Genomic DNA, 23108 nt, shown 5'->3' with positions numbered 1-23108 from the left:
TCAGGGAAGTGTTGCAGGTTTTATTAGACAGTCTACAAAGGAGTGTTGCTGTGCGTGTGTGTGAGCTGTAGCAGTGCAGCTCTGCATGCATGTCCTCCAGCGTGGTAATTTCCCACTGGATTTTCCTCTTTTCCCTCCTCTCCGCTCGGCTCTTCACCGCTCATCATTAGGATGGACTTTATGTCATTTCTTACTTCAGCTCTTCTCTCCGGGCCAGAGAGGGGTGTTGGTGAACAAAGCTTCATTTTTTTTTTTTTTTTTTTTTGCTTTCTTTCCTTCTCCTGTCTCCCTCATTGCATGTCTCCACTCTACATCAAATCACTTGGCTCCTGGGCCAGCATAGCTCACTGTACTGCTGGGCGTTCAAGGATTTTTTTTGTTTTGTTTTGCTTCATGATTTTTTGTTTTGTTTTGTTTTACTCTGTTATCATGAACTCAATGTTTTCAAGTAAAATTAAAAAAGATTGCAAAGAAGAATTATGGATATCCCAAAGCATTTTATAGAGTACACAGTATTTCAAATTTATCGTCATTTTACTAAAAACAATATTTGATTGTTACTTTAAATATTTCAGAAAGAGTTCGAGACAAATTTGGTACTTTCCGAAATATGGATAAGACTTCTCACTATCCGAGTTTCATGTTGCAACGAAGCTAAAAACAAAAAACTGTAAAGCTACGTACATCATTATTTATCATTAATCATGTAGCCATCGACGATAATCTATATATTCACATATGGCGTGTTTTTCTGTTCTTATGCTGCACAAATGCTACAAATCTGTTTTATTACTTTAGGTATTTTGGAAATACACAGGGTTTTTTGGTACAGCAAAAAGAACTTTAGTTTGAAAAGTTCTAATCCCTTTTTTTTTCTTCATATTTTACTTCCCATGAGTGAGATTTTGTTGTAATCCATCAAAATGGTATTATTCAAAAAATTGAAAAAAAAAAAAAGAAAAGAAAAAAAAAAAGGTTCTTGGGCCCTTAATGTTTTTGCTTTGGATTTTTGATGCTTTTTCGCTCGGCTCATCACAAAAACAGTTTGTTCCCATTTCATTTCATGAATCTGTGAAACACTTTTAAAAAAACAGATTTTTATTTTTTTTTTCCTTGACATGATCATTTCCAATCAACTATTTGCTGAAAATTTGGCAGACAACTAAAAGATGGTGCATGGAAGATCTTTATCAGATTTCAAGACCTGATTTTCCACTGCTGTTCATCATCTGTAAATATCTATATCTATGAGCTTGCGCAGTCTGGTCAGGAGCTGGACAGAAGACGGAAAAAAGCAGCCAAAGTCCAAGGAGAAAACTTTTAAAACCGAAAAGCCCAAAAAACTAACAATCAAACCCACTTCCGTAGATTACTAGAAATTTTTCAATTTGGTAACAAATTATAAGAGTTCAAAGGTTGTTTCAAAATTATACACAGTACTTATACAATATAATCTCATGGCAAAACGCTCAAAACTGAGTTGTAGTTTCCCCAAGTTATATAGTTCAAAATAAACCGTCACAAGCTGTAGGCTGGAGTAGTTTTCTGTTCTGCCCTTAGAGCAAATGAATAAAAGCCAAAATCAGTCAAGTTCTTGCATCTGCACTTTCTAACTTTTGCTGATTTGTGGCTAAATCTGTAAAAGTAAATCTGTAAAATCTGTAAAATTAACCCCTCAGGATATTCTGATCACTTGTTGTTTCTGAAAAATTCCGTACATTACAATGTATACATTATTATTATTATTAGTATTTAAAGCAAAAATATGCAGTGTTGGCAGATTTATTTTTCTTTGATTTATTTTTGGGATTTTTTTTTTAAATTTGACATTTAGCTAATATAGAAATATTGTTAAAAACCATCTTATTTCTATTTATCCCATTAAACATTAGTCTAAATCTGTATGACAGCTTTTGTGCCATTATATCCTTCACCTCACTGTGATCTATTGTTTTTTTTTTTGTTTGTTTTTTTACCCAATCCATGTCAGCCAAATCACAACTGATTATATCTTCTCTCTGTAATTTCTGTTGTCAGCGGCTTTAAGTTATATCTGTGTGTATGCACCTTTCCTTCAATATGTGCCTAATTTTATATTAAGTTTATATTTTGTAATATTTCCATACTATATATGATTAAAAAGTATATATATCGCAAGTAAAACTAAAGGGAAAATGCTGTAATTCTGTGTTGTGCATAGTGTTTTTGTATGATTGAGGTTCAGCTGTTTATGATGTTCCACAATGATAAATATTGCATTAATCAATTTATTAATAAATGGTATTTGCTTCAGTTGCTGCCTCTGAGTGTGTGTCTGTTGCCTGTAATGCAGAGACTGACGTTGCGCTGGCAATAAAACTCAATTCCTCTCGGAAAAGTGACTGAAAAAGAAGCTGAGGCTTTAAATCTGCTTACATTTATTTTGTATTTTAAAAAAAATGACTATTTCAGCCAGATTGTAAGCAAGTTTTATTTCAAAGAGTTGAAAGCATTTTTGGGTTGTACGATTCGGAACATAGACAAAATATGGCCTGTTCTTTATTTCATGAAGAACTACAGTATCTAGAATATCACATAGTATGTATTTGCTTCTGTGTGATAAGTGGACTGTTTAAATGAATGAATAATTTCCCGCTGCTTGTCCAAACCTTAAGCATCACCTCTCTTCTTGGACACAGCAGATTGAACAGGATAATTGAAGAAGCTTTGATCTCTCGAATCGACTTCCTGTTTCAATCTAGTGGTTGTATATCCTCAGATGTCTACAGGCGTGGGCATTCACTCCTTGCACCTTGGTGCTTTAAAAGTGGGGCTGTTGATTAGGAAAAAAAAAGTGAGAACTGCTGCTGTGTTCACATTTATCAATCGTAAACGACAGAATGGCAAAATATGCGTTTTGCTTTGTGCTTGCTTGATTCCACGTTTGCGATGTGGGTGGAGTGAAAAATGGAAGAAAGGCTAGAGAGTTGGCAGCTCTGATTGGTGCTAACTTGACAGAAGTGGACTTTTTAGGGAAGCCAAGCATGCTGCTGGCATTGTGATGGTATGTGGTTGCTTTGCTGCAACTTAATTTAGCTGTTGGAACATTTCATTTTGGAAAATGTCCAGCAATCAGTTAATCGGTTTTAGGTCAAAACTCACCTGGGTTATGCAGCAGGACGATAATCCAAAGATATCAACACATTTCTGAATAACTCCAAAAAAAAAAAAAAAAAGCTAAATGAAGATTTTGAAGTGACCCAGTCAAAGTTATATGACAGTTTACCCTCCCATATGGGTAAATTGAAGCCCAAATACTTTCTTCCTGCCTCCAAGTGGCCCAACCAGTTAAATCAAGGGAGTAATTACTTCTTCAGACTGGTTGAGGCTGTTTTGGATCATTTGTTTCCCTTAGGATTGGAAACCAAATTAAAATAAATATGATGGCCTAAAACATTTTTAGCAAGAACAAGAAAACTGTGAGGGGGAGTAGATACTTTTTCACATCGCTGTAGGCCTTACGTTTTGCACACTTTGATTCAAGAAACAAGTCTCGGTGTGACGTTAAGGATCTGGAAGCGACATAAAATATCACAAGAGACAAAAATTGAGCGATCAGTGCATTTTTATTTTTTCATCACAGTACAAAAATAAATTAAAATAAGCAGAAACATACTAAAAAAAAAAGTTTAAATTACAGCAACTGCTTTCTTTTTTGTCATTTTCCTTTTTTTTAAAAAAAAAAAAAAAGAAAAAAAAAGAACGACTTTATCGAACAGCATGTACACCTTCCTCCCACCGAGTCCTGGTACCACTGCGTATGGTTGCTGTTTGCCAAGTTATCCCTCTAAGAAAACAACACATTCTTCTGTACAAATAAACGCTGCAGCTTACATACACTCAGCCATGCATTCTCGCACACATACACACACACACGCACACACAAACCTGCAGCTCATTGAGCAAATCCTTTTGAAGTTTTTAAATCACTGTTTTATCTACAAACGACAAGATACAGAAAAAGAATCCGACAGAAATATTTCAACTATCAATTTAGTCTTTTTTTTTTTCCTTCTTCATGTTTTATAAGCTTATAAACAACTAGTGAACAATGCAAGTGAAGAAACATGGCACATTTCAAGCTGAGAGGGGGGGGAAATGATTTAGTCTGTTTCAACCCGACCTTCCTGCCTGGTCTGAAGAAAACCCAAAAGAGCTAAAACAGAAATAACACGGATTGCTATTTGGAAAAGCGCAGCCCCGCACTTTTTGATTCCCACCGTCTCCTTAATCGGGAGACAACGATTCATACAAGATATCTTCAATAGGTGATCTTTAGATACATATATAGACTGCAGCTGTTATCTGCTTCTGATATGTGGAGCATCAGGTTGGGTTTCTTGAAGTTAAAAAAAATAAAATAAAATCTCAAAGCTGTGTAGTTTTGGCATGGTGACAATGGAGGCTGCAAATGGTGTTGGTGATGGTCAGATTAAACGCAGGTTTCGATAAATGGGCCCAAAACATAAACAAACCAGCTCAATCTTCATTCTCACCAAGGATAAGCGCGCCTCCTGCACCAACAACCCCTTCCTCTGAGAGTCCTTCCCTTTCTCATCACTCCAATGTGCCCAGCTGAATAAATACCTAAATGGCAATAAGTTAGATGTTGGGATAAGTTGCCTCAACGTCCAGTGTCTCAGTAGTGTTTTCCTCAATGATATGGCACCGTAAGAACATTTTTAATGCTGAAGCATGAGCACAAGAGTGGCTGCAACACAACCCGTCGACAGAAAAAGTACAAAGAAACTTTTTTTTTTTCTTCCCTGGTAAATAAATAGCCTTATTTTAGCAAGCAGAGATAAATAAAACTAGCGTCACTTTGTTCACAGCATTCTCTTAACGCAGATGCAGTCGGTTCGCAAATCAAGTAAAAGGAAGAAACATAATAATCCTAATAATTATAATAATAATAATAATAATAATAATAATAATAACAGCTCCTGGAGGCTTCGTAAAATTGCATGGCACACGTGCAAAATGTTACATTTCTAAGTAGAAAAAGAAAACTTGTTGGAAAACAAAGCAATAAATAAAGCCCCGTGGAGCAAAAACATCCATGAACATGTTGTCTTTCATTTTTTTTTTTTTTCCTTTTTCCTTTTTGTCAAATAATGTAAGTCCTTCCGAACACACGATATTCATCGTCCAGTTTTTTTTTTGTTTGTTTGTTTTTTTTCGTTTTGCTTTTTCTTTTTTCTTTTTTTTTTATCAAAAGTTCAACAAAGCAGGGCTGAATGTCCACTGACTGACCCCTCCAAACCCCCTCACCCCCGGCCATTCTACCTCACCACCCTTAATAAAACTCAGGCTCCGATTGGGATCTCTGTCCTCTGACAGTCAGATATGCATCGCCGCAGGAAAAAGAAGAAGAAGAAGAAGAAGAAGAAAAAGACAAAAACATCCGTGTCAGTGGAGGGGATGTCCCAGAGAGGCAGCGGGAGTTGCCTTGTTCATCCGTGGAGCATGAAGCAATCCAGTCAGGCGATGGCCCTCACCCTCCTGCAGTAGGCAGTGCACATCACATCGTCAAACAGTCAGAAGGTCACTGGTGGGCAGCTGCAGCTTCAGTCCTGTTCACATTCATTGCTGCAGCTTTTTCATACAGTTTTTTTTTTTGTTCTTTTTTTTTTGTCTTGTATTTTATATAATTATGCTTATCTAACAGTTGGTAAAGAACTCACCCAAATCTGGCGTTTGTTTTTTTGTTTTGTTTTGTTTTTTCTTTCGTAACGTGTATATACAGTGTTTATAAATCATCTCTAAATTCTTTCAGTTTTGCCTCCCAAGAAATCTGATAATCCTTCATAAAGGTCTTCAACAAGATGTCTTTCTGAAGGTCATTCAAGGCTTTTATTATTTTATTTTTTTTTGGACAATTGTGCAGTGTGTACTAAAAAAAGAAAGAAAAAATGAGGGAGATGGACTATTCTAAAATAATATAATCCTGTTCCAGAAGCTGGAAGTCGTGTCTTTTAAGACTGGACACAGAACCTGAGACATGGATCACGCTGCAGCTGAGGTTTTCATTTTATATCTCCATGGGAATCTCTTTTTCCCTTGTGGAAATCCTTAATTCTCTCTGCCATTCTTTGGTATTTTTTCACACAGGCTGCCAGCCGCGAAACCTATTGGGTGGCACATAATATGTAAATCAGTGCTGAGGTGCTGCACTAAAAAATGCTGATAAAGCATCCCGTGATAAGAAAAAACCTCGAGTATCGATTTACAAGTCTTGCCACGGCAGCCGTACGTCTTCTGCGGCCTCCAGCACGACGGAGGCAGGATGATCCTGCGTTCAACTCCATCCACCTTCCCTGTCGACTCTTCACCGTTTTGGCGAAAAGCATCCTAAAGCTTTTTTGTTTGCCCTGGCAATGGGTTTTCTGAAATGTAGACCAAACTGTTTAAAGTCTGAAGGACCTTCAGAAAGCCTGAAGTGTTGATCAAGACCATGAAACGATTTACAAGAGAGCAAAAGAAATCTGAAGAATCAAAGAATGACTCGTGTACAATCCGGTATAATAAGTCTTAAAATAAAATAAAAAAAAGCCTTCATTCTTGGGTTTACATTATTTGCAAGTTTGAAAATAGATTTTGGCCCTGACATTTTAAAGCAAAAAAAAAAAAAAAAAAAGTACTGTACTTGGGGGAGCATTGTGATCCTTTCAGTATATGCAAATATTAAACCAAATGTCAAAACTGCTTCATACAAATATGGAACACTCCCTCGTGTAACCTGGCGTCACGGCAGTTTGGACAGTAGTGAATAAATAGCATCATTGATCATTTCTTAAAAGATGTCAAAATGCCAGACTGGAGTTAACCCCCTCCTCCTCCTCCCCATCTCCTCCCCCCACCCCCAGCATCCCCTCACCGGTCCAGGCCAATGAGCAGGCGGCTCCTCTCCTCCTCCTTCTGGCTCTCGTTCTTCAGGTCGGCAAACACCTGAGTGAAGTAGTGGGGATCGGAGTTGATCTGGAGCATCTTGGCGCTCATCAGGTTGATGATGGACAGGCACCGGTCCCAAAAGGTCTCCTTGGAGCTCTCCACCAGGAAGGGCTTGAGCGGATAGGAGATCTCGTTGCCCATGTAGGAGTAGGACAGGTAGAGGCAGGTGAGGAGGACGGCCTGCAGCTCGTGCTCCGTGGCCACCTCGGAGGAGACCACGTCGCGGCACAGCATGTAGACGAAGACCACGTTGGCCGGCGTGATGAAGCCCTGGTCCTGCCAGCCCTGCAGCAGCAGGGAGCGGTCTACGCTGCGCAGCCACAGCACCGGGTCAGTGGGGGAGAGGTGCTTCAGGCGGTAGCAGCGCCGGCACAGGAACTCCCCCAGGCAGCGCAGCAGCTCGCTGGTGGAGGCCTGAACGATCACTCTCTTTGGGGTGCCGGGGGCCACATTGGAGTTAGTCAGTGGGGCCTTCTTGACCGAGGATGTCGTGTTGTTGGAGCTCTTGCTGAGAGCCGGGCTGCTCTGATCCTGGGTGAAGCTGGACAGATTAGCGCAGGACTGCGACTTCTTCAGGTTCTCGTTGTTCAGGTGGGACACGTTGTTCTGGTACGTGGCGTTGGGCTGCACCTTCTTGGAGCTCTTCTTCTTGGCCGACACCGCCACGATCCGCTTCCATGGCAGCACGTTGATGAGCGAGTGGCGCTTCAGGTTCTTGTCTTTGGCGTTCTTGCTGTTCTGCACGGCCGTGTAGTGGCCCACGGTGGCGGGGCCGTCTTCAAAGAGCGCCGCCTTCCGGTAGCTGGGGGACAGAGACAGAACGGTTCCCATGGCGGCTGGTAGGAGGCGTCCAGGAGCGTCAGGGTCAGAGGTCTGAGCTCTTTGAGGGGGTATCTATCACCTGGACAGCCTGCACCTCCTGGAAGCAGAAACATAGTTGGTAAAGATATATATATAAGGAGTCATTCTCCAGTCATTGGGCTCATTTTAGATAACATCACAGCTCTCTGCTCTGTAAAACTCTATCAGATATCTTCAGAGTGGTTTTATACCTCAGGATGTTAGAAGCATTGATTTGAATCTCTAAGAGGCAGAATGCATCATAAGCCACCAGAAGGCATTGCGCTGCTTATGAACAGTCCCCCCACCCCCCACATTTCACATTTGGTCACATAATGAACCAACACAATGATCTGCGTAGTAATCAAATAAGAGGCGAATTACACACTTAGAATCTGGATTACAGGGCTTAAAGTTAAAAACCTAGAAACTGTTGAATGTGTTTGTACTAAACCCTGTTTTCCCTAAAAAAAAAAAAAAAAAAATTAAAAAAATTTAAAATAAACAACAATACAAGTTACGTTCATGAATAACTAAATTATTGCCAATTAGTACCTTGCGGAAACCACGTTTTGCTGCAATTGGAGTTGTGATTATTTTGTTCTATATCTGCAGCAGCTATGCGAAATCTTGTCAATTTTCCTTTCCACAATACCTCAACATCAGTCCCCTTGGATGGACAGCATCCATAAAAACGTATTCTGAGGCCCGGTATTAAGGCATGGACTTTGACTATTCTGAATACACAGGTGAAGCTCCAGTGTCAATGTTTTCATATTTTGTTGTTTTCCATTCACCTAACAACTTGATCATACCTCCTTGTGCCTTATAAAGCAAAACAATCCCACAGCATGATGCTGCCATCACTATATTTTGCAGTTGGATTCAGGGTGATGCCAGTAAGAGTGCCCTACATGTCTTGTGGCAAAATGTAGATGGGAATTTGTACCGCTTTCCTTTTCCTTGTCATCCCCCACTGTCCCACTGTAATTCTGGCTGTATGTTTATGGCTCTGATGCTGCTGGAAGGCGAAGCTCCTCTCCAGTCTGTAGTCTTTGGCAGCTTGTAACAGGTTTTCTTCCATGACTGCTAGTATTAAGCCCCCTCCGTCTTCACAGCCATTCTGAAGAGTGAAGCATCCCCACACCAAGATATTCCCGCAAGCACCACGTTTCACCGTGGGTATCCAGAGTGATACATGGTGGTAATGTTTCGATTTTTTTTTTCTTTCTAAAGATTAACTTGCTGAGGATGTCGTTTTATAACCCAACCTGCTTTAACTTCACCTGACATGTCCGCTGTGTTATCTAATGTCCACGACGCTGTTTGTTCACTAATGTTCTCTAAAGAACCTCTGAGGCCTTCATACAGAACAGCTGGATTTATTGTGAGACTGATGAACACAAACTTAGACTTTTTTTTATTATTATTATTTGACGATGTCTGGATGCGGCCGTAGCGCGTTTCAGTAAAGTGGGCTTGAATACATAGTTTAAATGTTTTCTTTTTAGTCATTTTGAAATCCAAAAATAATTTCCCTTCCGTTTCAAAAAAAAAAAAACGGTGGATTTGAGCTACACGGATGATTGAAGATGGATCCATAATCCATAATTTACAGTGTGAGATTTATGGCGGACGGATCAGAGTGAATCATGCGTCTCCCCCATCCCCCGCACTAAGATGGACGGCCGGACCGTAAACACCATTTTAGTAATAATAATTAAAAAAAAAAAAAGGTGAAGGAGGTCGACTTTTATCCAGTATTGAGCCACAAATAATAATAATAAAAAAAGCCAAGGTCACATTTGTATTTCCTCTCAATTAAAACCCACTAAACACGCTGAATATTGGATCACCTCCCCCTCACCCCCCTTTCCCCCTTCCTCCACTTCCTCCCTCCCTCACTGCAGCGTTAAAGACCCTCGATCCAACAAGCTTCGTTCCTTCATCATATCATCATCATCTTCATCATGTTGTCAACCATGATTACCGGCTCCTGAGGTGCGGGAGAAATACCAGAACATCCCATTTTATTTTCACACGTGATATTACCGGATTAATGTTGCAGGGATGAGGAGCTACGTGCATGCTGCGCTCTCCGTGGTGCTGAATTTGTGCGACCAAGACAGATCTGTCGCTCTGATAGGCGGTGGCTCACAAATAGAGACGTTATTATTATTACTCTTTTTCTCTCCCCACCCCGTCTGTTACTCTACAACATACACAGATACATTTACCACCATTGTGCTCATTTTGATTACACTTAAATTATTATGTTTTGTTCATTAGAAATAATAAGTGCGCATTTCTCGTTCTCAAGAAGAGGAATCCACAAATCCGTTCTACTCAACCAGCGGCTACAGGCTTTTTTTCTTTTCTTTTTTTTTCCCTGCGCAAGGATTACATCAAGAAAGCAAACAAACTCACCAGATCTCCAGCTCAATGATTTGAAAGATGACGGCCTTCCTTAGAATGACGCGTTTGAAAAATATTAAACCATCTCGAACAGAGTAATTGCAGCAAATAAAAAAAAAATAATCCGAGATGATCCAGAGAGGGAGAGAGAGAGAGAGAGAGAAGAAAGAAAGAAAGCACAACAGATGCAGGCAGCGTAATAAACTGGCCTGGTTGTCGGCAGTGTGCAGACGGTGCCGGGCTGTTGTGGAATGGACGCTCAGATGAAGGTGTGCTCCTGGTCCCGATGGCCGCGAGATGCGGGATGCAGCGCGAGCTGATGTTGTGATCTGTGATGGTTGACGCAAAGGCGTAGCTGCGGCCGCCGCGGATCGCGAGGATCTGCGATGAAACGGCGACCCCTGCTGGCGGGCGTCGAGACTGACTTTTCCAGAAACCCAAAGAGATCGGGACTTTAGGGTGAGCAGCAGCGGTATATGGGCGACATGAGCGCCATGGAGATCGGCTATTAACTTCCAGTTGTGTATATAATTTTCTCCCAACGCATCACATGTTATTGGAGTAAAATGCACTGTATTTTGTTGTTTAAAGTGACAAAATGCAAAAAAGGTTCAGTTAAATACTTTCACAAAACACTACTATCTCAAATTGTTCCCCCCAAATAATGTGGAGCACATTGTCCGCTCCTGTTGTTGTGTTTAACAGAATTGTGAAACCACAATGGCCTGGTACTGACTTATCAATCACTTTATTTAAGAAAATATAATTATTGGTATAAGTCACTCAGATAAAGTCTTTTATGTTCTTTTTTTTTCCTTTTTGCAAGTGGACCGAGATAATATTTCAACGAGTGTGTTTCTTAGTTCAAATGTATTTCTCTGCTCTTTCAAGAAAAGTAGATGAATAATAAACATAATTAAAGAATTATTTCAATGTCCATTGTTTGCCCCCACTTTATACATCAAATGTGTTTTGAAAAGAGGCAGACAAATATGGTGTGAGGTTTGTCTTTTCCAGTTTCTTGCACAACAAAGGTCAGAGCAGCTGATAAACATATAAGATATGTAAGGATATCACAAATAAGCCTATAAATACATTTGTCTTCAATGCTGATTTGGAAGACTTGGAATCCCTGGGGGGACCTGTTCAGCCAATATACTACATTTCCCGAAGTGCACTAAGTCACGCATAGCGTAGAGCACACTGACGTCAGCCGCCCAAGAGACGTATTCGCCGCACGTACTTTTCATTCAAGTAGTATTTGAATAAGGAAGATGGCGGCCGCAGCAGTGGTTGAATTCCAGAGAGCTCAGTCTCTCATTAGCACGGATCGGAATGCGTCTATTGACATCCTTCATTCAATCGGTGGGTGTTTATTTCCCTCTTCCGTTAGACCCGGTTCCTCTTATCCTGTTTGTTCCGTGTTTCTCCGTGACTGTCGGAGGCTTTCCAGCAGCTTGAACCGGCGCTGTGCCGTGCTGACTCACTGCTGAACCGATAGCAGCTGGACGTTAGCTCCGTAGCGGCTCAGCTCTCTCTTTAGGCCCATGGTTCCCATGTGTCCCCCAGCAGTCGTAAAAGACGGACTTCTTTTCAAGAACTTTGCTCGTTTTCGTGGCATTTCCTCACAGCATATAGGTTCTGTGTCCAACTATCCCGTTTGAAGGGCCAGTGCTGCGGCTAGCGTTATTAGCCTGTTGTAATGTGAGCACAGTGAAATCAGCTCCATGATTAGGAAAGGCAAACACTCACCGACTTATCTCTGGGACATTTATTAGCAACTTGTTTAAAATCGGCTTGTAAGTCAGCAAGTTCAAATCGGACACATTTTCCTAACGTTATATATCAGAAGGTAATATGTGTCTGTAGACATGGCGGACAATAATTTGCCCTGTCACACCTGCCAAATAACTGTCAACTAGTCTCTGCTCTGTTTACTTCAGGACCCATTATGTTTAATCTGACTCTGATTCTGAACAGATTAGCCGGATAATCTGTGAGTCAGTTAGCACACTTTTAAGAAGCATTAAGTTCAACATAAATCATTTTATATTGAAATATATGAGCCAACTTTAAGAAAAAAAACAGTTTTTTCTAAACGTGGACAATTAAAGCTAGTTGAATTCAACTCCACGACTGTCTTGGGGGAAATGTACTTAAAGTAATTTTAAATAAGTTGTCAGAAAATGACACTTTGATGACAAATTCTTTAAAGTAATTCTTCATCATCTGCTTATAGTCTGTGTAAGGAAACATAGTGCTAATTCCAAAAAGGTCTGCCAAAGGCTTCTTTGAGTTGTTTTCCTTGGCATTGGGTTTTCTAATCTGCCATATTTCATGTAACTGGCTCAAACTGCAATCAGAACTAAAATCAGTGCAAATATTGTAACACAAAGTGTTTAGAAAATAAAATGGCATTTAGGCATTTTCTGACTGTATCGCCGTAAATTGATATGAAATAGTTTATACTGGTTTGGCACACTGACACAGCTTCAGTAATGAGATGGGAGGCGGCGGAGGTACACATTGGGGGTCACATTTTATGTAGATCCCAACCCCAGAATCAATAAAGTGTGTACTTTCCAGAAACTTGTGATACTGCTTACTTCTGTAAAGCAACCAGCTGCAGCCCCATTTCGGAAGGCTGTTAGGGACCAGGGTTTATGCGCTTCAGAGAAATTGCTTCGTTAGTTTTGTTTTTAATCAGTCATCTTCATTAACGTTTCTGTTTTTAAAACAGTGAGACGAGACGTTCAGGAGAACGATGAGGAGGCCGTTAGGGTTAAAGAGCAAAGCATCCTGGAGCTGGGAACACTCCTGGCAAAGACGGGGCAGGCTGCAGGTAATGTTTTTGTTTAATGTTTGTCATAGTTGTTGGAGTGAATTTAGTTTTAGATTTTGCCTCCAAATGATTACAAAATAACCCCCACAATCACTTAAAAAGTTCTTTAAAATAATTTTGTTTTCCAAGTTTGCTCTAATTTTGAATTGTCTGGCTATTTACGTACTACCTTTAAAAGGAAAGCAAAGGTGCTGAACTATAAAGTTTTGACGGTTCTCATCTTTCTGCAGAGCTCGGAGGCTTGTTGAAGTTTGTGAGACCGTTCCTGATTTCCATCAGCAAAGCCAAGGCGGCCCGGCTCGTCCGCTCTCTGCTGGACCTTTTCCTGGACATGGAGGCAGCGACCGGGCAGGAGGTGGAGCTGTGTCTGGAATGCATCGAGTGGGCAAAGGCAGAGAAGCGGACCTTCCTACGACAGGCTCTGGAGGTCAGTACGTCTAATGTAGCGGGTGCATCGAGCGGCACCTAATCCATCCTCAACCGCACTTTTCTATGTGAATTTGTAACTTTACTCAGTAAGAGAAGATGTATCTCTCTTATTTGACTTTTTGTATCTAGTGAACCTGATTCCAGGACGCAGTGACCAAAACCTGATCGCTGAGTACTCCTACAATAATGAAACAATTCCTGCCAAAATATTAAGTTACTCTGAACTAATTGCTTTTGTTTTTTATTTCCGCTTTCTGTACAAACGTGAAGGGGCTTCGGAGGGGATCGGTTCTTAAAACGCGGTGGCTCAAGGGAGCGGGAAAGGTTTCCATCTTAAAGTGAAAGTCGTCATTAAATAAGACTGTTTATATCATGGCAAATGAATGATAAAACCTGGAGCTTGTACACATGTGATGAAACAGCCTGTAAGCAATATCTGATGGCTGCTGCTGGACGTCTTGGCCAAGCTGTCATATCTAACTCTGGCATTAAGAAACGGTCGGAGTTTTTATTTGACAAAGGGAATATCACAGTTTTTTTTTCCATTTATCTTGTTGAAAAGAACTGTGGCAGTGTTTAATTTAAAGATGGTGAAATTAATGTTTACTGTCGCTCCACATTTATGGATCTGAATTGAAGTGGCGAACAGAGGAACTTGAAGTGAAATGACTTTCATGTAGAGATGTGATGTACTATCCCATCAGCCATAGATGGAAATCAGACAATTTTATTCTTGATGAGATCCGGTTAGCTGTTTAAAAACAACAATTTTTAAAATTATAAAATGAGTAGCTGTTTAATTATCTTTTTATGATAAATAACATATTTATGTTGTAAAACCTGAAATCCTTAAACTACAGTTTGGTTAAAAAAAGTAATTATATAAGGCCCTGTGTCTAAGCAGCTCATTCAAAGCATACACTAGTTGTTTTTATTTTTTCTAGATGCTGCGATGTATAACTTTTGTTCTTTTCTGAATTTTAATATAAAAAATGATGTTTGTTGTAAATATCAATGTAACAATGATATTGTTACCAAAGAAATGTCGCAAATTATGAGTTATTCATAATTTTCCAGTGGATTCCATTTTAATTTCTGAATTAAGTGAAGTCTATTTTCTGAATCCTTTCATTTCCTGTTGATATTAGAAAGTTTTACCAGAGTTCTGAGCTTTTGACTTCATCTAGTAAATCGGATGAAGTCCGATGAAGTTGTTTTTTTGTGTTTATACTTTCTTGTCTTTATTTGTCACGTTTTCCCTTTGCAGCTTACTCTTAAATGCACATAACGTATCTGAAATAATTTTTTTTTTTTTTTTTTTGATGGCCACTGACCTTTAGTTCACCTCTTGGAATGTAAGAGGTCTGAATAAACTTGTCCAACTGAGACAGGTGATGAAAAAGGATTCAGCAATTAAAAGCTAAGATAGTAGCTTTTAATTTTCACGTTTAAAGATCCAAATCTTTAAACGTGAACATTTGAGAACCCCGGTTCTATGAAATGAAGGTCAGCCCAACATTTTCAGCGGTTTGGCTTGGCGTTTTCTCCGTGGCTCATTTTAACATTCTCTCCGATTTCAGGCTCGGCTGATCTCCCTCTATTTTGATACCCAAAGATACCAGGAGGCCTTGGCTCTTGGTGAGTTTTGTTGCTTACTCGATGTGGTGTTTTTAGGAAAAAGGTGATAATAATCACCTTTTTCTTATGTTGAGCAGATTAAAACAGAGAAACAAGCAGCAGGTTCATATCTGTGTGTCACAGTTTTGTAGTAATGTTCAACACTTGGTGGGCATGACTTTGACTCGGTCTCGCTCTCCTTCCTCCAGGCTCCCAGCTGCTGCAGGAGCTGAAGAAGATGGACGACAAAGCGCTCCTCGTCGAGGTCCAGCTGCTCGAAAGCAAGACATACCACGCTCTCAGTAACCTGCCCAAGGCCCGCGCCGCCCTGACCTCGGCCAGAACCACGGCGAACGCCATTTATTGTCCCCCAAAGCTCCAGGCGACGCTGGACATGCAGTCAGGTCAGATGGGAATCGAGCTGATGCTTCAAAATCTCTGATGGCTTAAAAGAAATGTTTCATTTTTGGCGATTAAAACCGATCTAATCGTCACAACTGCTTGCTAGAAACTGTCTGAAGCAGCTCTAGATTCTTTCTTACTCGCGCGATTTCCCAATTTCGGGATAGTTTATGTCAACGTTTCAGTTTTTCTCCTCTTTAAAAGCAAGAACAAGAACATCATACCTATGAACACACCAAAGGTGAAAGGTCCCTGCTGGTTTCGGTGTAACTTTACAGTTTAAACGAGCCTCATCCGGCTTTGTGGACGTTTCACACTTCACGGAGGTTTATGTCTCTTACTGTGACCGTAAAACGCTTCATGTCGCGCTGTGTCATGTCTTGCTGCAGGGATCATTCACGCGGCAGAGGAGAAGGACTGGAAGACGGCCTACTCCTACTTCTTTGAGGCCTTCGAGGGTTACGACTCCATCGACAGCCCCAGAGCCATTACGGCGCTCAAATACATGCTGCTGTGCAAAATTGTGCTCAGCTCGTGAGTACTTCTGCATCTTAAAGTGTCAATTTTTACTGAGATAAATGTCTGGAATTCACTTTTGAAATTGGAACCATAAATTGGCCTTTTTGTTTGGTTTAGACCAGAGGAGGTACAAGCGCTGGTCAGCGGCAAACTGGCCCTGCGATATGCCGGGCGTCAGGTACGTACCGAATCGAGAGATTTTTATTTATTTATTTATTTCCATTTTTTCCATATGTAACAGTGTTAATCAAAAGGTCTGATTAATGCTGAATGTGTTGGTGTGGATTCTTTGTCATCCAGGACTCTACAATCCTGATAGATTTGATCTTCTTTTTTTTGTTTCCAGGAGAAGTTTTACTTCTCGTTCTAACATTTTATTCCTTGTTGTTTGTTTGAACCTGAGGGAATCTTCTCCAGTTTGTTTTGTTTGTCTTCTCGTTTAACATCGACGTTTTCATGACCTCAGTGCAATCCTTGTTTAGTTCTCAGAATTTAAAATCTGTTTGTGGTTAAAACGAACATTCAGTGTCAACAATACGGTGTCCGCCCAAAGCAGCTTTAACTGTTCCACTTTTTGTCACCTTACAACCACAAACTTCAGCAGCATCTGGCATAATTTTATGTATCACTTCATGATTGTGAAGTGGAAGGAAGTGTTTTTTAAAGTTTCATAATGAAGATGCATTTCCACAGCAGCAACCATAACCAAAAACTGCTCAACATTTCCTACTGCGTAATTTGCTCTTAGTGTAAATCCAGTTTTTCTGTGAAGGCCTCGAAGATTTGTTAAGAGTAAAAACGGCAGCATGAAGACCAAAGAATGGAGTTTAAAATATGTTTTATAAAACATATCTCAATCGTTGAGATGTGTTCAGTGCGTCATTTGAAAACTACAAACCTAGGAAGACACAAGCCTTCACCTAAACTCACCATGTTTCCCCACCACACTTTTTAGAAATTTCATCTGTATGCTTTTTCTTTCACTTCTCCTGATTTGCACTGCTTTGTGTTAGTGTGTCGCATAAAATCCCATTAAAATACAATAAAGTTTGTATTTAAAATGTGACAAAACTTGGATAATTTCAATAAGTATGGATAGTTTTGAAGAAGTGCATCGTCATCAGTTTAGATTTTTTTTGTTGTTTCACTCCTAATATCATTTTAAGCCACTATATTTTTCCCCCTGCATATCTTGATTAGTGTGGAAAAGCATTTTTGTGTTTCTAGACTTGATTCCCTGTCCCTGAATGTCTTTTTTTCTCTCTCCTCTGTGAAATGCAGTTGTTTGCATGTAAACATGAAAAGCAAACGCAGCACAGAATGATCTGCTAAACGAGTTTCAACTGTAAACGGAGCCTAAGTTGGCACTGAAGCATTTTCTGTCTTCTTGTGTTTAGACAGATGCACTGAAATGTGTTGCACAGGCCAGCAAGAACAGATCATTAGCAGATTTTGAAAAGGTAAGAAATATCTTCCACCTTTTATATTCTTTCTTTATAAATCAGTCTCAGGACTGTTTTGCTTTCAGTTTGACCTCAGCTTTGTTTCCTGGATTCAACTGAGGAAGAAAAGGGAACTTTCTGACCTTTACAAAGTTGTTCATTAAGTACAGATTTATACCTTCTGATTTGAGTCGGTTTTTAATCCGACAAACCATTTTGTCTTTCAGGCGCTGACAGAGTACAAAGCAGAGCTTAGAGACGATCCGATCATTAACATTCACCTGGCCAAGCTGTACGACAGTCTGCTAGAACAAAACCTCATTCGAGTCATTGAGCCTTTTTCCAGAGTACAGGTAAGAACTCTACAAATGCTTGATTACGTCACTTTTCAGTGAGAAAAGTATGTTGCGAGTCACCGGGTGTGGTGTTGATTTGTAATGAACCTCTGAATTAAGAGTGATGCCTCTTCCAGCCTCGTTAATCTACTTTTGCAACAACAGCTCCTTCTAGTTCCTTGATCATGCAGTATTTTGAGTTAGTCCCAACACAATACAGCTTGGTTACTGTTCATTACTTTTAAGGCACTGTATACTATATCCATTTGTTTTTTTTTCTGTTTCATTAACTGTTAACTAAAGTGTAGGATTAAAGCAACATAGTTTTTTTTTGTGTGTTTTTTGAAATGTTTGATTTATTTGCCTCGCCGTCTCATTTCAGATAGCACACATATCAGATCTTATCAAATTATCAAAGGTAAGTTTCAGCAAAAACAATTAACTGTTCACATTTAAATTAAAATCTGTGATTTGTCTTAAAAATGTACTGTTTTTTTTTTTTTCTTTCATCATTAAAGGGTGATGTTGAGAGGAAGTTATCACAGATGATTCTGGACAAAAAGTTTCACGGTAACTTAACTTTTCCGGTTTAATGTTGCACCGACTCTGCCAGAGCAGCAGCCTTCAGTGGTGTGACATACTTTTCCCAACGCTCCTCCAGGAATCCTCGACCAAGGTGAAGGTGTCTTAATCATATTTGAAGAGCCTCCGGTGGACAAAACGTACGAAGCAGCCTTGGAAACAATCCAGAACATGAGCAAAGTCGTGGACTCGCTTTACAACAAAGCCAAGAAGCTGACATAGGTGAGGAGACGTTGGATAAGAAACCCCAATTCTGTCTGTTTTTAGGTTCTTTGTTTTAAATGTTTTCGTCTCTCTCGTTCTCAGAGCCGACTAGCCCCCCGCCCCCGCTGGCCGTGAGATGGAAGAACTGCGTTGTGTGTGTGTGTGTGCGTGTGTGTGTGTTTTGACCAGCATGTGTAACGTTTTTATTTTTAAAGGGGACAAACGAGGGAGAGAAACAAACAGGATTCCCCCCATCCTTGATTTTCAAACGGACAGTTTCATCACTTGTTTGTTTTTTTTCCTTCCTGATTTTGATAACTCTTCAGGATTCTGTACAACAGTCAACGGCCAAGTCAGGCCATCAGGGAATATTGTATAACTGCATAAAAAAACAAAAAAAAAAACAACAGAGATTAACAATAGGTGTAGGATCACATATATGTTTATATCTGCTGTAAGGCTGGTCCTGCCAAGCCTTCAGCTGACTCCATTGCAACCTCACAGGTGCAACATCGACCTCTGCGGCCTTTTGCTTCGCAACCTGCAGAGCAAGGCCTCCGTTTTATTTCCATTTTATTATTATTTTTTTTTCTCTCCATATCCTTCAGAAGCGAGCTGGCACATTTGTTATTCCTTCAGGATGCCAACAGTTGACCTCCCCTCTCTATTTCAGCTTTATATAATTTGGTTTCTAGTTTTAGTGTTTTTGCTGAAGGAAAAAATCACATCGTTGCCACATATCTGCACCCTCCGCCCCTCCCAGACACGTTTTTAAGTTTTCCGAACAGACAGTACGCCATTTCACCAACAGTGCCACCTTTTTTTGGCGCTTCTGTTTGCCTCAAACGTTTGAGCGCAAAATGAAATCGCAGGGTAGAAGTGGAGTTGTTTCCATCGCCTCCGGAAGTCTGCGGGTTTTCCCAAGTGAACACTTCTCCATCGTTAGTTCTTAGCACTAGCCCAGTCTGCTAGTAACCAAACTATTTGTATGAGTTTGATTTGGTTCTTTCTTTCTTTTTTTTTTTTTCTCTCTCTTATAAAGACATTTTCAAAAATAAATATTTTGTATTTTAACAGTTGTCTTGTCTTTTCCCACAAAATAGACACAAAAGGTTTGATATTACCTACTACCACTAAGATTTTTGACAGTGGCCTTCAGTTGACTTAAAAAAACAACAACTTCTCTTTAAAAATGACCTGGTTACATCTTCAGATTTATGTTGGTAGAAAGTGAAGACGATCATCCAGTGAAGAAAATGTGGGACGATGGTGGCAGCATTACCAAGAATTGGATGTCCATCAAAGTTGATGGGAAGACTGAAAAAACCAGTCATGGATGCTCCCAGGAGGCCTAACGCTGTACTTGATTTGTCTTGGAAGGTGTTAAACACAAAATCTGACCTCGATTAAATATGATGTATCAGAAAGCAATATTAAATGAGCTGCAGGAATTTCTTGCAAGCCCCTACTACATGCGAGAATGTACTGTATTTCCAGGCAATTGTAGGTTGGCTATGTGGAAGGGATTTCTTTAGTATAATATCTAAGCCCAGCTAAATTCAGAAAAGGGAACATTTGATTTGAAGTCACCCAAAAGCAAGTGATAAAATGTGTTTTGGTCTGACAAAACCAAGGTTATGTCAGACCAGACCAGCCGTAATACCAGTAGTTGTATTTGACACAAACACATTCCTATACCCAGTAGCAAAGCTATTCCCCAAAGTATGGCAACATCATGCCTTGGGGATTTTTTCTTTTTTTTTTTTTTTTTTTTTTTTGCTGGAGAGAATTAAGAATTCAGGTTCTCCTACAAATTTAAGATAAAGATTAAGTTAATTTAAGGTTGGCTACAACCCAAAGCATACATCCAAACCAAAAAGCCTTAGGAAAACAGTTCTGGAGTGGCTCGGAAGTTTAAAGTGGGATGAAAACTTCTTCAATTTGTTTACAACTTGATGACAATGTTTGCATTCTAAAACCATGATGGAGCAAAAAAAGGAAAAAGAAATTGGCTAAAAAAAATGGCCTTTTTTGTGCAAAGTACATTCATTTTAGCAGTAGTCATGGTAATCAATATTTAAAAAATATATATCTGCAATTCAAAATAAGATAACCAATGTTCAATAGGGTGTACTTAAACGCCCTCAAACTAACTCAAAATGTCTGCAGTTAAGAAATTGCCACACATAATATGGCGACGACCTTGACGTACGACCCGGACTTTCCGTCTGCTGTAATATACGTACGTAGTGACGTTCGGCCACGTACTCTAATCCCGCCTCCGGTTCGTCACTCATTTCTGTACGTTTTACATTTGTTTCTGTAGTCTTTTTTTTTTTTTTGTCTACGAAACTCTGATGTCCACTTAAATCCAACAAAAATGGCGACACGGGTGAGTTTATTTTGACAGGTTTATTGGAACTCCGACACCAATATACAGCGAAGGAAAAAATACATAAAAGTACACCATACTATTTTAAAACGGGAAGTTTTAAAATGAGCCTGCACAGCATTAGCCAGAGTAGCAGGATCAGTTGTCATTCAGAAGTTCCGGAAGAAGAATCTTATGACCAGTCTGCCGTTAATGGTTGGTTCTGCTATTGGTTTATAGGTTAAAATGACCAAACACCAGAGAGTTGCTTTATCTTCCAATACGATAATATTTCCGAGAAACAATGTACCCGTCTTTGATGTGTAAATGCTGCTGAATAGTGAATGTAGCTCCGGTGTTTACAAGGTAAAATGAAGGAAGTGCCATTGAATTTAATGGCTGCATAAGGGTGCTTCATCTCAATCTGAAAGTTTTAATTTGAAACGTTTTTACGCTTTTCAGTACACATCTTTTATATTTTTTCTCCATATTATTTCGCGAGTAGATTTCAGTCCGACATTCCAACAATTTCAACTTTACACTTGAAAATACAATTTACACCTGCCGAGGAAGTCTTGTTTAAAGTTAAACATAAATTGAGGACCACAGCAAGCATGTGGAAGCACACGCTCCAAGTCAGATGAGACCAGAATTGAACTTTTTGATCCACAAAACTAAAACTGGTGTCGGGAGTTTAGAATCTAACTGCAAAATTTAGATTTTGGGAGTTAACCTAAGTAGGGTTAGGCCACAAAACAATATACTAAGATTGAAGCATCCTTCCAGGCACCCTTAGCATCCTTATATTGAAACATGATGGTGGCAGAAAGATGCTGTGGGGATAGTGAAGCAAGGGAGCTAGTCATTGTTGAATGTAATATGAATGTAGGCAATATTAAGAAAATCTGTGAGCGATTACAAATGAATCAAGACTGGTAAAGAAATATTGTTTGGATAAAGCTTATTTTTGTATTGGAATTGCCTGAATTCTCTTGAGAATCCCTCGTAACACTTGAACAATTTTTGTTCATGCAGTAGACACCATCCACTCCAGAATATGGCATCTTTTTGTGCAGAAAAGGTCGCTCTCCTTGTATTTACTCATGACAAGTTTTGAGCGTAACATTTGGATATGTGGATCTTTGCAAATCTCACTCGTAGACACACGAGAGGAGCTTTACCTTTGACCTCTACCAAACAACATTGAGACGGTCTCACGGGGAGTTTGCTGCTCTCCGTTGACGCAACCGGCATTTCTGTGCTTTTGCTCACAGAAACATTTGTCCTGGATTAATGAACCAAACCATCGCTGATGATTTTCACAGAGCTTGTTATCTTTGCGTGGAACTAAAATTAGTGTGACAACCTAAAACATTTAAAGGTGCAAAAGCAGCATTTAGATTTCTTGGCTAAGTCTTTTAAAAGTGATATTAAATTCTCAGTGGAAATATCAGTAAGTCGTGGTTATTCCTGTCTTTCTTTCAGTGCATGAAGGCAGTGAGGTGCCCTACAGACGACCTCTCCCTGACCAACCGCGTCGTGATCAGTGAAAAGGAGCCGAACTTGGAAGAGTAAGTGAGATGTTTTTTTTTTGTTTTTTTTTTTTCCTGATGCATCACAGCTGGTTAACTTTTTCACCCGGCATAAAATCCATTCAGGGATAAGCAGTATAAACAGTGTTGAATTGTAACTTTATGAAACATGCCAGTGGAGCTGAGTGTGTTGACTTTAGATCTAAATCTTACCAATCAGCTGACGACAGACGGAGGGGGCAGATTGAACGATTACGACGAGTTTTACAATATTTGAAATAATCCTCCCATGTTTGTACAGGCGGCGGGCAATGCCATGTTGCTGCACTTCACACCAAGCTGTTTGCTTTTTTTATCGGTACTTCAGGGGCTGATTCTAAAATAGCTTGATTTGATTTTTACTGGAAGGTTTAAAGGAATAATCCCACATCCGACAGGAATGAGGATAATGCCTTAAATCTCCTTTAGCGTCTCGATTTTAGCCATCAAAAATCGAAAGTCCTTTCGGTAAAGGCATTACACATAAGACTGATGTATTTATTCATTTTGTCTCTATTAATGTCAATTATTGTGGCTTCCGGTTAAAAT

At 39.8% G+C, this 23108-nt stretch overlaps 2 protein-coding genes across 3 annotated transcripts; one reads left to right on the top strand and one right to left on the bottom strand.

Annotated features, from left to right (window-relative positions):
* Positions 1-4051: 4051 nt before the first annotated feature.
* On the bottom strand, positions 4052-10581 carry cdk5r1b (cyclin dependent kinase 5, regulatory subunit 1b (p35)). Of its 2 annotated transcripts, XM_015028552.1 has the most exons (3): positions 10258-10580; positions 6917-7909; positions 4052-5541 (listed from the first exon to the last, which is right to left on the bottom strand). In XM_015028552.1, exons 2-3 carry the CDS (start codon positions 7819-7821, stop codon positions 5520-5522), a joined length of 927 nt encoding a protein of 308 aa, XP_014884038.1. In that variant the 5' UTR covers positions 7822-7909; positions 10258-10580; the 3' UTR covers positions 4052-5519. The 2 variants fall into 2 exon arrangements, with proteins under 2 accessions (XP_014884038.1, XP_014884039.1); XM_015028553.1 differs by lacking the exon at positions 4052-5541 and having other exon boundaries at positions 6913-7909; positions 10258-10581.
* Positions 10582-11491: 910 nt separating this feature from the next.
* psmd11b (proteasome 26S subunit, non-ATPase 11b) lies at positions 11492-19691 on the top strand. The gene is made up of 13 exons (XM_015028548.1): positions 11492-11610; positions 12986-13087; positions 13318-13514; positions 15097-15154; positions 15343-15537; positions 15925-16069; positions 16172-16232; positions 17452-17514; positions 17724-17849; positions 18214-18249; positions 18350-18401; positions 18493-18635; positions 18720-19691. The coding sequence occupies exons 1-12, from the start codon at positions 11520-11522 to the stop codon at positions 18633-18635; spliced, it is 1269 nt and encodes a 422-aa protein (XP_014884034.1). The 5' UTR covers positions 11492-11519; the 3' UTR covers positions 18720-19691.
* Positions 19692-23108: the final 3417 nt, after the last annotated feature.

This window comes from Poecilia latipinna, unplaced genomic scaffold (genome assembly GCF_001443285.1).
Source record: "Poecilia latipinna isolate Pla-1442-1.1 unplaced genomic scaffold, P_latipinna-1.0 Scaffold128, whole genome shotgun sequence".
NCBI lineage: Eukaryota > Metazoa > Chordata > Actinopteri > Cyprinodontiformes > Poeciliidae > Poecilia > Poecilia latipinna.
The sequence above is the reverse complement of the archived record's forward strand: the minus strand, read 5'-3'. Positions and strand labels throughout refer to the sequence as shown.